At 41.2% G+C, this 13,876-nt stretch overlaps 1 protein-coding gene across 4 annotated transcripts in view; it reads right to left on the bottom strand.

Annotated features, from left to right (window-relative positions):
- Nucleotides 1–9,619: 9,619 nt before the first annotated feature.
- Nucleotides 9,620–13,876, bottom strand: part of nr3c1 (nuclear receptor subfamily 3, group C, member 1 (glucocorticoid receptor)) — a 136,867-nt gene continuing 132,610 nt past the window's right edge. For all 4 annotated transcript variants that reach the window (XM_039775177.1, XM_039775174.1, XM_039775175.1 and 1 more), the window contains exon 9: nt 9,620–13,370. In XM_039775177.1, coding sequence (XP_039631111.1) covers nt 13,218–13,370 — 153 coding nt within the window. In that variant the 3' untranslated portion in view covers nt 9,620–13,217. The remainder of the gene's footprint in view (nt 13,371–13,876) is intronic.

Here is a 13,876-nt window from a genome sequence, read left to right as displayed (position 1 = left end):
TTCTTATGTTCTTTTCATTGCTCTCCTTGCATCAAGAGACCCAATCTCACCCCCAAAACAACATCCCACTGCTGGTTGACATCTGCTAGGGAGGATCTGTGCCCTCATTGCCCATTCCCCTCACCAGGCCTTGGACCCGATGCGTTTCCAGTCCGATGGTCTCCTGCTCACTTTTCAGGCAGGTCTTCTATGCCTTCAGTGATGAGGTCCAATTTATGTGCGTTGTGATCTGCCCCCTTCAGCACTGCTGTCGGACCCCTACTCCTGGTTCAGAGCCCCTTCGACTGGCGTCACGCAGGATTGTCTGCACTGCACGTGCACATCAGGACCATGTTACACACAGACCCCTCCTGTTTAAAGAGCTCTTCTTCTGTGCTGTGCACGTCTCCCACTGCTGGAGGGCTTGTGGTCGCTCATTGCTTGTGTTCCTGCTGCCCCACCAGGCATTGGTTTCTTTTTTTCATGCTCCATGCACAATGACATTTTGACATCACAAGATTGTTTAGCACTGAAGGAGGATGGAGACTTTGGCGTGTGGCAGTCACATTGTGGAGTGGGAGGGGCATGAGATGACCTGGTGGTCCAAAGTCACAGTGGGCTCCAGGGCAAGCACTCCTGGTTCTTTGACGATCTCCACTTGATTTCCCACTTTAATCCCTGGCAAGATGTTTCATTTTGACATTTGTGTTTGTCGGCCATTTGGCTCTCAGCTTGTCTGTCAGGCCTTAGCACTGGAACAGCACTGCAGTCATCCTGACAGCGAAGGCCTTCTTCATTCTTCAAGTGTGCCATTCCAGGATGGAGCCTCTGCGTACTGAGGTTGTGACAACATCCCGCCACTCGATGTCACCCAGACAAGGAAGCCAACTTGGAGCTACACGTTGAGAAAGGAGCATCATGGTCAGCATCAGTGCAGCAACAGTGGACATTGTCAGGTGCTTCATGTGCTCGTATCTGACAGCCAGGCTTGAACCCTCAACACTGAGGTCCTACTGGAAGGCTTTCTGAGATGCCTTCTTCCTACCCAAGTGTCTCCATAGGTCTGGTGATGGCAGCAACAGATACAACAGGACGATGAACACAGCATGTTATGTTGAGCACTTCATTCACGGTGCTGTATAGGAGACGCGTGGATGAAACGCTCCGTGGCGCTTCAGTTTGAGTGGCTCTTGTGTAGATGGACAGTCAGGGTAGCAGCCACTGTGTATACTGGACAAACCATGAGGAACACCAAACTAATACTGGCTAGGACCTCCTTTTGCTCTCAACACAGTCTCAGTTCTTCATGACATGGGTTCCATAAGATCTTGGAAACATTCCTTTAAGGTTCTGGTCCTGCAGATTTGTCAGCTGCTCATTCATGCTGTGAATCTACCACATCCTGAAGATGTTCTACTGGATTCGGGGACTGGGAAGGCCACTGAAGACCACACAACTTACCGTCCTGTTCATGAAACCAGTCTGACATGACTTAAGCTGTGTGACATGGTGCATTAGCATGATAGAAGAAGCCATTAGAAGATGGGTAAGTCGTGGCCATGAAGGGATGGACACGGCCAGCAACAATACTCAAGCAGGCCATGGCATTCAAGAGATGATTGATTGGTTTTAAGAGAGAGGCCCAAAGTGTGCCAAGAACACATCGTCTACACCATTACACCAGCAGCACCACCATTAGCCTGGACTCGGAAGTGTTGGCACAAAGCAGTTTGGGTGCACAGCTTCATGCCACTGGTGCCAGTTTCTGACCCTACCATCCATTTGCCTCAACACTCATCAGACCAGGCTACATATCTCTAGTTTTCGGTTGTCCAGTTTTGGTGGTCCTGTGTCCACTGCTTCTGCAGCTCTCTGTTCTTGGCTGACAAGAGTGCAGCTCTATGTGGCCTTCTACTGTTGTAGCCCGTCTGCCTCAAGGATTCACATGTTGTGCTTTCTGAGATACTTTACTGCTCCCCACAGTTGTACAAAGTGGTTATCTGAGTTAACCGTAGCTTTTCTGTCAGCTTGAACCAGTCTGGCCATTCTCTTCTGACTTCTTCCACCAACAAGGCATTTCTCTATCCACAGAACTGCCGCTAACTGGATGTTTTTTTTCACACCAGTCTGAGTAGTTTCTATAGAGTGCTGTGCGTGAAAATCCCAGGTGATCAGTAGTTAAATACTCAAACCAGCCAGTGTCACATCAACCATCTTACCACGGCTGAAAACACTCAGATCACATTCTCCCCAATTCTGGTGTCTGATGTGAACATCAGCTGGAGCTCCTGACCTGCATCTGCCCTGCCGCCACGTGCCTAGCTAATTAGAGATTGTCATTGCTGAACAGCTAGACAGGCGTTCAGAAGAAGACTGACACATACAAGAAATAAGGACAACGACAACTTTACACCCCAGAATGACTGAAAAGAAGAGAGCAGTTCTGACTTGGCAGTGCCAGTGCCACTGTGGCATCATGCAGGGCTATTTGCTGTTGCCACCATAGCGTCTCCTAACACGCTTCTGCCGTTGGCTGACAGTCCTCAAGTGTCAGAGAGAGGATGTGCAGCACAGTTCATAATGGCACTCAGTTTTGTTTTAATTCTGTCCTCCACTACTACCTTCTAGGGGTCCGGAGAGAGTCCCATAGCTTAGCCTGTCCTTTTAGTTAGGTTTTTGATTCAGTGGGCCTCTCTTGCTGCCAGAGTGTTGAACATGTACAGGATGTCACTCTGCACATTAGGGCAGCACCATCTTCTCTTTCCTTTCTTCTGGTGTAGCTCCCCGACTTCTTTTTCCTCGTGTAGCCCCCCCATATGACTGTTACATTGCAGTGGGTCTAATGGCATGGGTGCTGAAGGCCCTTGATGGAGGAGAAGGGAGAGTGACAGTGCTGTCTGGCTGAGGTCTTCACTGTGTTTTGGTGGGTTCTGAGCAGTTCAGCATCCCAGTGGAGTGGAGGTCTGGACATGGCCATTCCAAAATGTCAATTTTCTTCTTCTTCAACAGTTCATCTGGAGATTTGCCAGTGGGTTTAGGGTCATCACCTTGTCATTGACAAAACCTTCAACTGCTGGGCAGATGGCCACATGTTCTTCTAATATGTTGGTGTAAAAAGGGGCCTGTGGTGCACTTGATGTACTGTCCTTCAGATCTTCTCCTCCTCCTCCACACTTGCCACTTGGGCTTGAAGGTCTTGTGGTCCTACACTGTGGTTGGTCTTCACCATATCTGACATTCTGCATGATGACCATTTGGATGGGACCTTTAGTAAAGCTGGTCATGAAGATCTTGTGGTCTTACACTCAGGTTGGTCTCCCACATGATGTTCATGATATCAGAACAGGACATCTTTGGCCCCATGTTACTGGAGGTTGCTGTTTCCTTAAATATTGCGGTTTCTTCAGCTGTTACCTTGCAAGTCTAACCCTGTGCTCCTTTTGGAGGGAAGGTGCTTTATCCTGGATACCCTTTCATGACAGCCATAATTGTTTTGTCTTTTTTCACATTAAAATCATGAACTGTAACACATGTCATGTTGACAGAGGCCTGTAGAACATATGATGAAGCTTTTGGGTTCCCTTCAATTTCTTAATGAGAAGACTGCCGTCTGTTCTGGATGTTCTCAACTTGTAAATAATTCCTCACAGCAGAATTATGGGCTTCAGCGATGAGAGTCCTGGACTGAAAAGCAGCAAGTTGTTTTTCCAAGGTCTTTGGACCTTCTCATGGTGACATTCCAGGCTTGAATGCTCCAGAGTGGCCAGAGTCCCTGCTTTTCTATTCAAGTGGTGGCTCTCCCTGCGCGCACCTTCTTCTTAATGGACACAGCAGGACACAATGACATGAGGCCTTATTTTGTTGTTGAGTAAACTAAAGCCTGTCATATGACTCAGGTCAGACTTCTCTAACTTCAGGACTTGGTAAGGACCCATGATGGCCGACTGTTTTCTGATAGACAACCTCAAAAGTGGGGTACTTATTTATGCACCAACTGATCCATCCCTTTTCAAACTCACTTCAGGGTCATGGGGACCAAAGTGTGACCTGGTGGCATTGGCCATGATGTAGAAGCCAGTTGTGGACAGCACACCTGTCCATCACAGTAGTCTTAATTGCCTATGGAGGAGTGTGGAAGGGCAGCTACTGCTCTGGTCATTCACCCTCAACGTTTTCCACACTAAATGGAGACTTGGGTCAGACATAGGCCAACGTGACGTGTGATGCGCAAGAATTGCATTCACGGTTGGTGCCATTCAGTGTGGAGCCTCGTGTGACCTTAAAATGGAGAAAAAGGGTCCAGAAATGGATGTGAGTTTGAAGAACTGCTGACTAAACCCAGCTGGCTGACTGGTGCCTGCACTGTGCCATACCTCAAAATGACTTTGGGCCAAAGGGCTTCTTCACTTGAAGACAACATGAACTTCTACGGGTAGCTTAGCATTCTTAAAATAGGCAAATTATTTAGTCACAAAATAATGCCTCCTGGAAAGCAACACATTCATGATCTTGGACCCTTTGAGAATTTGCTCAACTTCAGATAACTGCACACCTCTTCACTGTCCGTCTCAAGCATGGGGGTCAGGACTGAGCTGCCCACATTCAGATACTGCGTGTTGTGGGTTGAGTTAGAATGCTTTAAGAGCACAATGCCATTTCCTGATTGTACGAGAAATGAAACTACAGTGATCCCTCGCTATATCGCTCTTCGACTTTCGCAGCTTCACTCCATCGTAGATTTTAAATGTAAGCATATCTAAATATATATCACAGATTTTTCGCTGGTTCGCGGATTTCTGCGGACAATGGGTCTTTTAATTTATGGTACATGCTTCCTCAGTTTGTTTGCCCAGTTGATTTCATACAAGGGACGCTATTGGCGGATGGCTGAGAAACTACCCAATCAGAGCGCGTATTACATATTAACTAAAACTCCTCAATGATATACGATATGCTTCCCGTGCGGTGCTTGATTGTTTGCTTCTCTCCGTCTCTCTCACTCTCTCTGCCTGACGGAGGGGGTGTGAGCAGAGGGGCTGTTTGCACAGAGGATACGGACGCTCCTCTATAAAATGCCGCTTTATCTCGGTGCTTCTGCATACTTAAAAGCATGTATTGATTTTTTGATTGTTTGCTTTTCTTAGTGAGCGCTCTCTCTGACATTTTCTGCTCCTGACGGCGCTCCTTTAAAGATAAGATATGTTTGCATTCTTTTAATTGTGAGAAAGAACTGTCATCTCAGTCTTGTCATGGAGCACAGTTTAAACGTTTGACTAAAGGGTGTTATTTCATGCCTAGAGGGCTCTAATAATGTTAACAGTGTGGGAGAGTTTATAAGGGCTTAAAATATATAAAAATAGCCATACAAATATATGGTTTCTACTTCGCGGATTTTCACCTATCGCGTGGGGGGGGGTCTGGAACGTAACCCCCGCAATCGAGGAGGGATTACTGTAAATGTTAAGGTAATTCACACATGGTCACTCTGATGATAAGCAGGCCTTCCTTGATGTCCGCAAACACTTTTTGTGGATGACGATATGGTAAGGATGTCACTTCTCCCTGTAGCAGTCAACAACACCAGCTCATCCTGAGGGATGTCCATCAACACTTGTCTAACCAATGGGCACCTTAGTGATTTACAGACAGCGGCACATGGTGGCAGCCCATGGAATTACAACTCTGTGACCAACCTGAAGACTTGAGTTCTAAGTGGTGGTAGAGGTACTAAGATGAAAATTCCAAAGGAATGGAAAATGGCAAATATCCTGTTGTGTAAAAAGGGTGACAGGGCAGATCCAAGCAACTATAGGCCAGTAAGCTTAACATGCATCACAGGAAAATTAATGGAAGGAATTATTAAGGATAAGATTGAGCAACACATGGCAAGGACAGGAGTTATTCTGAACAGTCAGCATGGGTTCAGAAGAGGAGATTGTGTTTTACTAACATGTTGGAATTCTATGAGGTTGCAACAAAAGGATACGATCAAAGTGGAGCTTATGATATTATTTATCTGGACATTCAGAAAGCATTTGATAAGGTGCCACATGAAAGGTTGGGCATCAAGTTAAAAGAAGTTGGAGTTCAGGATGATGTTTTTAGATGGGTGCAGAATTGGCTCAGACACAGGAAGCAGAGGGTGATGGTTCGAGGAGTGGTGTTCCACAGGGGTCTGAGCTAGGGCCGCTGCTATTCTTAATATATATAAATGATTTAGATAGGAATATAAGTAACAAGCTGGTTAAGTTTGCAGATGATACCAAGATAGGTGGATTAGCAGATAATTTGGAATCCGTTGTATCATTACAGAAGGACTTGGATAGCATACAGGCTTGGGCAGATTTTTGGCAGATGAAATTTAATGTCAGTAAATGTAAAGTATTACACATAGGAAGTAAAAATATTAGGTTTGAATACACAATGGGAGGTCGGAAAATCGAGAGTACACCTTATGAGAAGGATTTAGGAGTCATAGTGGACTCCAAGCTATCAACTTCCCAACAGTGTTCAGAAGCCATTAAGAAGGCTAACAGAATGTCAGGTTATATAGCGCCTTGATGTGTGGAGTACAAGTCACAGGAGGTTTTATATCACGCTGGTGAGGCCTCATCTGGAGTATTGTGTGCAGTTTTAGTCTCCAGGCAGCACTAGAAAAAGTTCAGAGAAGAGCGACTAGTCACTAGGCTGATTCCAGGGCTAAAGGGGGTGAATTATGAAGAAAGATTAAAAGAGCTGAGCCTCTACAGTTTAAGCAAAATATTAAGAGGTGACATTATTGAAGTGTTTAAATTTATGAAGTGAATTAGTCCAGTGGATCAAGAGTTTTACTTTAAAATGAGTTCATCATGAACGCGTGACACAGTTGGAAACTTGTTAAGAGTAAATTTCGCACAAACATTAGGAAGTTTTTCTTTAACAAAGAATGACAGACACTTGGAATAAGCGACCAAGTAGTGTGGCAGACAGTAAGACGTTAGGGACGTTCAAAACTCGACTTGATGTTTTTTTTTTTAGTAGAAATAAGTGGCCAGGACTGGTGAGCGTTGTTGTGCTGAACGGCCTGTTCTCGTCTGCTTCTACTCTCATTAAGTCAGCAGTGTGGCCCAAATCGGTGCCCAACAGTGCAGCTGGCAATAGCGGCGACCCCAGAGGCAGTGAGCCGACACACACAAAAGTAGCACACAGCAGAGCCAACAGATGTACAGGCTGACATTTAATACCCGTGGGTGAAAAGATTGACACTTAACAAAGTATAGTACAGGAGCAATAGAAAACTATATTTAAAACAAATCATCATACATTGGATCATTGTGGTGGAGTACAACTGAAACAGACTTGATAACAAAGGCGTCAATGACCGTCTTTCTTACTGTCACACACTCACTCCCGGTCTGCACTCGTCTTCCTCACTTGCATTCGCTTCTGCATGAACTGCAACATCAGCACAAAGCACACAACAACTCAAAACTGGAAAATGAGACCTGTAAAGGACAAACGCTGTACAGTGCGGCCTGCCATAATCTTATGGACTTTATATATTCTTGTAGAAAATCCTGTGGAACTTTGGTCACTTAAGTACTGGACTTGGCAAAATAAACATCTCCAGCTTTTTTTTTTCTTGTTTAAATCATTATTTTCTGTATTGGTTGATAATGTTTACATTTCTTTTCCACATACATTGAATATACATTTATTTACAATTTACATAGAAGGAAAAAAAAAAAAACTCTGATTAATACTCAAATGTTAAATATATACTAAATAAAGCCAAGATCCCCCTGGACAGATTCAATCAAAGACCCGTCATTGAAGCCCACCAGATGTCTGATGTCACACGTTTGTTCTTTTGCGCCACATCAGCTCCTGGGGACGAAAGCTCCAAGTTACTGAAATGATTGCCTCAAAGCAAACCTGACACTCCCGCCATCGCCTCCCCGACTCGCTGCTGGTGTCGTTATTCAGGCACTTCTATCGGACCCCCTGCCCTGTCCTAACAAAAAGGTGCACTCGCTTTCAGACCAGCCACTTGCTGCCCACATGATTGGGACTTTATTCTAAGCTCTCAAGAGCCAAACTGCACGAACCCTGCAGCGTTTTCATTTTCTCTTTTAAAACAGTGGTCTCAACCTGCTGCGGCCAATCACAGAGGGCCGTCCCCCTCTCTGGGCAACTTGTCCAAGCCGTCAGCGTGAGCAGACCAGACGCTGCTGGCTGTTTGAGATCAGTTAAGCCCCCCATTGTAATCACACTCACTGGTTTTAGATGGAACTGGACAGCGGAGATTCTAAGCACGTAAAGGCACTATATCATGTATTACATTGAAACCACTGCTTTAAGATAGTCAGTCATTTAAAACTGCAGTCACATTTGTTTCTTTATATTTAATTAGTCTTGCAAAAAAAATAAAAAGTACAGGCAAACAATGAAATAGAAAATATTCGAATGGTTTCTTAAGATTGGTTATGTCCAGATTCTGTTTAAGTTGGGGTGTCAGAGGTAGAGCAGGCTGCATGTGAAGCTAAGCCTCCAGCTACAGGATATCTGAAAATCGGAGACCCGTCACCATCGACCCCACATCAGCTTGCATGCACTTTTTTCATAAAAAGACGCCTCGCAGGTACACACAAATGTGCTGTGATACAAAACTCCTGCACACCACTGGTGTCCTTGGCCAGCCACAGCTACCTGTAGACGTGGCGGTGGGCGTCCCTGAACAATGGCACTGACTGATGTCACAGAGCAGTCCTAACATGGCACCTGGACTGGTAGAAAGGAAATGGACATCTTCATGTGAAAAACACAGAACAGGGATGCAAATGTTGTTGTCCCTTGGAAGAAGCCCCCCATAGCAGTTCTGTTCACTTTTCTGAAATATAAAACTAGAAAGGGTGAAGGTGCCTCAGTGCAACGCTTCTGGGCCAGCCCTTTGTCTACTCGTGTTAAAACCTTGTTTCACCTAAAATGTCACAGTGCTTCTTAAATTAGAGGACAAGTATCATTTTCTGACCAGTTATTTTTATAATCATTGAACTCATGTACATTTACTAATATAGTTTACATATTACATCTTGTGTGTATATATATATATATATATATATATATATATATATATATATATATATCAGAGCGCCCGGAGGAAACCCACGCACACACGGGGAGAACATGCAAACTCCACGCAGTGAGGACCTGGGAAGCGAACCCTGGTCTCCTAACTGCGAGGCAGCAGCGCTACCACCGTGCCGCCCCTATAAACATATATATATATATATATAGATATATATATATAGAGAGAGAGAGAGATTCTGACCAAACCAGCAGTGTTCAACCTGACATTCTCATCGCACGATTCACTATTAGATTGTTCAAAATTCAACTTACCATCTGAAAGCGTCAACAGACTTCGTGAACAAAACAAAACTGTATGGAGAGAAAAATAATATACAGTATACATTTATATTTACCCAAGAAGTGGGAAACATGCATAATGAAGCAAAGAAAACTTGCTTAGTACAATAATATCGGGACGCGCCATTTCTTTTTTTAAACTCTAGTACATACAATATACTGGACAAGACATTAATTCAAATGTATTACGTGGAATTAATTTGTATGATGCTCTACTCTCCTTTTTATTTTCTTTTTTGTGCAGCCACTTTTAAACTTTGCTCATACTTTCTTTCCAGAAGAGGCCGGGTGTTTTTTAGATTGTATTCACTTTATATTCTGGTAAGTTAATGTGGCACAGGTGAAGGCCTGCTTTGGATGAAGATGTCTGCTTTTTATGGGGGATATTCATTAGGGTTACATAAGTAGGCGGACTTTCAAGTTTCTCACATCACCTGTTTTAGTCAAGTGTCTTGTAAAAGTGACTTTGTTTTGTGGGTGCCATTAAAGTAAAGGCTGATATGAAGGCTCTAGCTTTGATTTCAAGAGTTGGAAAATAAAACCTGTGGGCCTCCTGTTGTGAAACAACACAAGATGACAAGTAAATGTAGAAGTACATAACCACATTCTGCACATAATTTGCTGGTGTGAACAAAGTGATATTCAACAGGAGCATATTAACTGTTTACACTCACTGCCAGTGCCCCACAATCTGACTTTAAAATAACAGAAAACTTCTCATTCCCAAAATCTCAGTCATAAACAAGCTATGGCACAACTGTAACAGCATTATGTAGGGAATTATGATGGAAAAACGCAACCCTGGCTTTGGTATAATTAATTCACTGGCTTTATACATTATTTCAAATCGAAGTCTTGGAACCTAGGCATAAATTTCAACAGAGGAGTCTACCAAACTGAAATAGCAACTAAACATCTGCCTGTGGATAGGATGGATGCTCTGATCTGCTGAAATGTACACATGAAATGTCATCTTCTGTTCTATGGCGTGCTTCTCTGTTTCATCTCTACTTGTCCCATTGCTGGCGGTGCAGTTTCCAAAGAAGCAGTCCAAGTAGAATGTCCTGAGATTTGTTCAATTACTGTTGTGCTAAATGACATGAAGACAAAATGTTAAATGAGCCCATGTAAATCCACCTCCATTGCTTAAGGGACTTTGCCTCGTTTTTATAAACAGAATGACATGAGAGTTGGCTACAGAAACTGGAATCTAAATAGCGTAATTACTTAATAAATGATTCTTATCTGGGATCCTAATTCAGCAATTTTTCTATTGTAGCACCATCAAACAACAGAATACATGGACTTCTGGATCTGGTATAATATTCACATTGACCAGAGAGTGTTCTGGTATATTCTTCTTTAAAGTGCTAACTCCAAATGTGGTGGCAATAACTATTAGCCAAAAAACAGTTTCACTGAGAGCAATAACTTGGGAAATTTGGAGTGTAACACATGCAATTACTTTTGGTTTAAGCCTAATTTAGGAAATAAAATTCAAATAATGTAAATCAATAAGATTTAACAAGGAAAATATCAGTGATTGTGCTCATGTCTAATGACAACTCAGAGTTCACAAAATGGGAGCACAATGTGAATGAAAATATCCCTTAAGATTTTTTACCACTTTTTGGGAACTTAAACCCTGCAGTGTAATGAATGGACTATAAAACCATTACAGCTTATTACTTTTTAAGTTGAGAGGAAGAAAATATCTTTACAAAGATATCTTGAGAGTCTGCACTACTTAGTTAGCTGGTCAGAATTTGCAAGCTTGTATTCACTGTTTGCCTTATTTGATCACCTCTTAACATTTCTCAGCTTAATGTAAAATATTTTGCCAGCAAGAACAACCATACAATAAAAAAATGTTTATTGATTAGAATTTTCCAACATGCTATGGTAAAAAAATAATAATAATAAAAATTACACATTCAGTGTTAATGCCAGATTTATATACACATGATTGATTACATTACTGAAATCTAGACATTCTTATATTTGGTACAGTGCGCTATACTGTACATTCTCAGATGCCAGGTGGCTGCCTTTCACTGGAGCTCTCTCTCTCTCTTTATTTATTTTTTGGAGGGACAACTTCCTTTCTTTTTTCCTACAATTATTAATACATTTAATTATTATTAAAATTAAGATTTTGCCTCTGGCTTGTTACTATTTATCTTAAATAATTTTTTTTTAATCGAAGATATGCTTCTGCCATAGCAGATTCAGACCAGAGTGGTTGGCACATATCGACTGCCTTTCACAGGAGATGGGAACTTGAAAGTGGTCACAGTGTGGGCAAAGAACATCAGAAGAATCAAACTAAGGTTTGCACTCTTAAACATGCTGAAACCTTCATGCAAAACTGCCCTATACAACATGTACTGCCTCCTGCTTCATGTAGCAGTATTGTGGAGGTCTTTATGACCACGATGTTTTAAATTTTACTTTGATACTGTTGCTTGTGCAGACACAGCAGTAATTATCAAATTGTAATATCGAATCCAACAGACTCAGATAATGGTTATACTTTGGTTTTAAATGCTAGACATTTTAAATCATTGGCTAAGCATTCTAGATACCTTATCTGAAGCTGAAAATGTGTATTCTTTAAGCTGATTATAATACAGAACTTTTATTATGTAAAAACACTGGACATACATTAATTTATAATCGGAATTAAAACCAACAACACAGACAGAATGATTTTAAGTCCATTTCAGGCAAAACAAGGGACAGACTGACGCTTACGTATCGACCCAACACAGCTTATTTGCTCAGTAAGACAGAGACACCAGGAGAAATTCACAGGAGCACCGCTGGACAAGGCTGTTAATCGCAATCCAAAGACATCCACTGTAAACAGTTTGTATGCAGTGACAGAATCTCAGCTTTTAAACTCCATTCCACAGAAAACTGCATGTCATTTAAGACAGGATATATTTCATAATTAATGACAGTAGTTTCTAAAATGTATGAACTTTATATTTTACCTCAATTACATTTTAAGGGTGGTAACCCTGTTTGTGGGTTGAGATAATGGAACTAGGGTGTAAATTTGTTTTCTTTATCGTATTTTTGTCCAACTGTCATTTTTAAGAAATAACAGACCCGCTTTAGGTTACATTGTTGATTGATGGCTTTCAAATTTACCAAATTCAGGCTTTTAAGAACAGAAGCAGATTTAATGTTTCATATTCAGCAAGGGATCAGAGCAAACTCCTCTTCAGGATGATGGAATAAAATGAGTTATTATATTTCCGTAACAAAAAGTTCACTTACAATAATGTACATTTTAGAGACACTTAAGATGGCTTATATAAAAAATAAAAACAGCTTTGGAAAAAAAAAAACCAAAATCACCACTACAAAAACAAATAATAAAAGAAATCATTTACAAAAAGGAGACCAAGCGATATCTTCTGTACGCAAAATACATACAGGTGATCACTACAAAACAGCTAAGATTAGACATTAAATGCTAATAAAGGCACAACTTTTCCCTTTCTGATATACAACTGTAAACTTTTAGCTGTGTGCATGCAAAAAAAAAAAAAAAAATTATATTTTGAGCTATACAAAATGTCCTTAAAAAATCCCTTTCTGAACAAGTTAACATTTACATTTTATAGGTAAAATTTTAAAACAATTAAATATCAAATGTTTAAAATTTGCTGTTATTCTTATGTCCATCACTCTTGCATTGGCCATTTAGGTGCTCCATGTAGTGCATATTTAGTTCAAAAAGGCAAACACATTCTTTGCTGAGCCTCAAGAGGAATATCAAACTTAAATCATTTAAGGCAACTTTACACGTTGAAAGGCAGTCATTTTTGATGAAACATTAGCGCCTTGACATTTCCAGCTTTAAATTTTGGTATCTGGTGGCTGATTATTTCAGCTAACATCTCTGGATACTCCACACTAAGGGTTTTGTTCAAAAATGTATAGAAGCAGAAACTCAGGAGACCGCCTACCAACTGTAAAAAAGAACACAATTTTTGTTAAAATCAAAAAATTTAAAAGCATTTAAAAACACATACGGTATTTAACTCAGATACAAAATGAATATTCATATTTAAATACAGTATATGAAATAAACATTACTGAAGAAGCGTAACACAAGTTTACCTATTCCTAGACCATAGACATAACACTGTTTGTCAATTTGGTGTAAATTTAGATTTTTTAATGTAAACAATATAAAGAACTAAGATGAACATACATCTAGTATTCTTCATCTAGTAGTCTTCATTGTGCCTTCCATATTAGTCTGAGTTACAAAGATCAGTTGGAATATTTTTTGCGTACCAAAATGACCTACTTGCCAATATCCAGAATGATCCATTACTTTTAGCATTTTAAATAAGATTGAGGATCCATTAATTTATCATAGCATAGTTGTCATTCTTTACTTTTTTGCCAAATCTATAATTACAGAAATTATAAATCACATATGGCTTTCTTCACTGTCAAACTTTACCTT

This window comes from Polypterus senegalus, chromosome 13 (genome assembly GCF_016835505.1).
Source record: "Polypterus senegalus isolate Bchr_013 chromosome 13, ASM1683550v1, whole genome shotgun sequence".
NCBI lineage: Eukaryota > Metazoa > Chordata > Cladistia > Polypteriformes > Polypteridae > Polypterus > Polypterus senegalus.
This window is presented reverse-complemented; position numbering and strand designations above follow the sequence as displayed.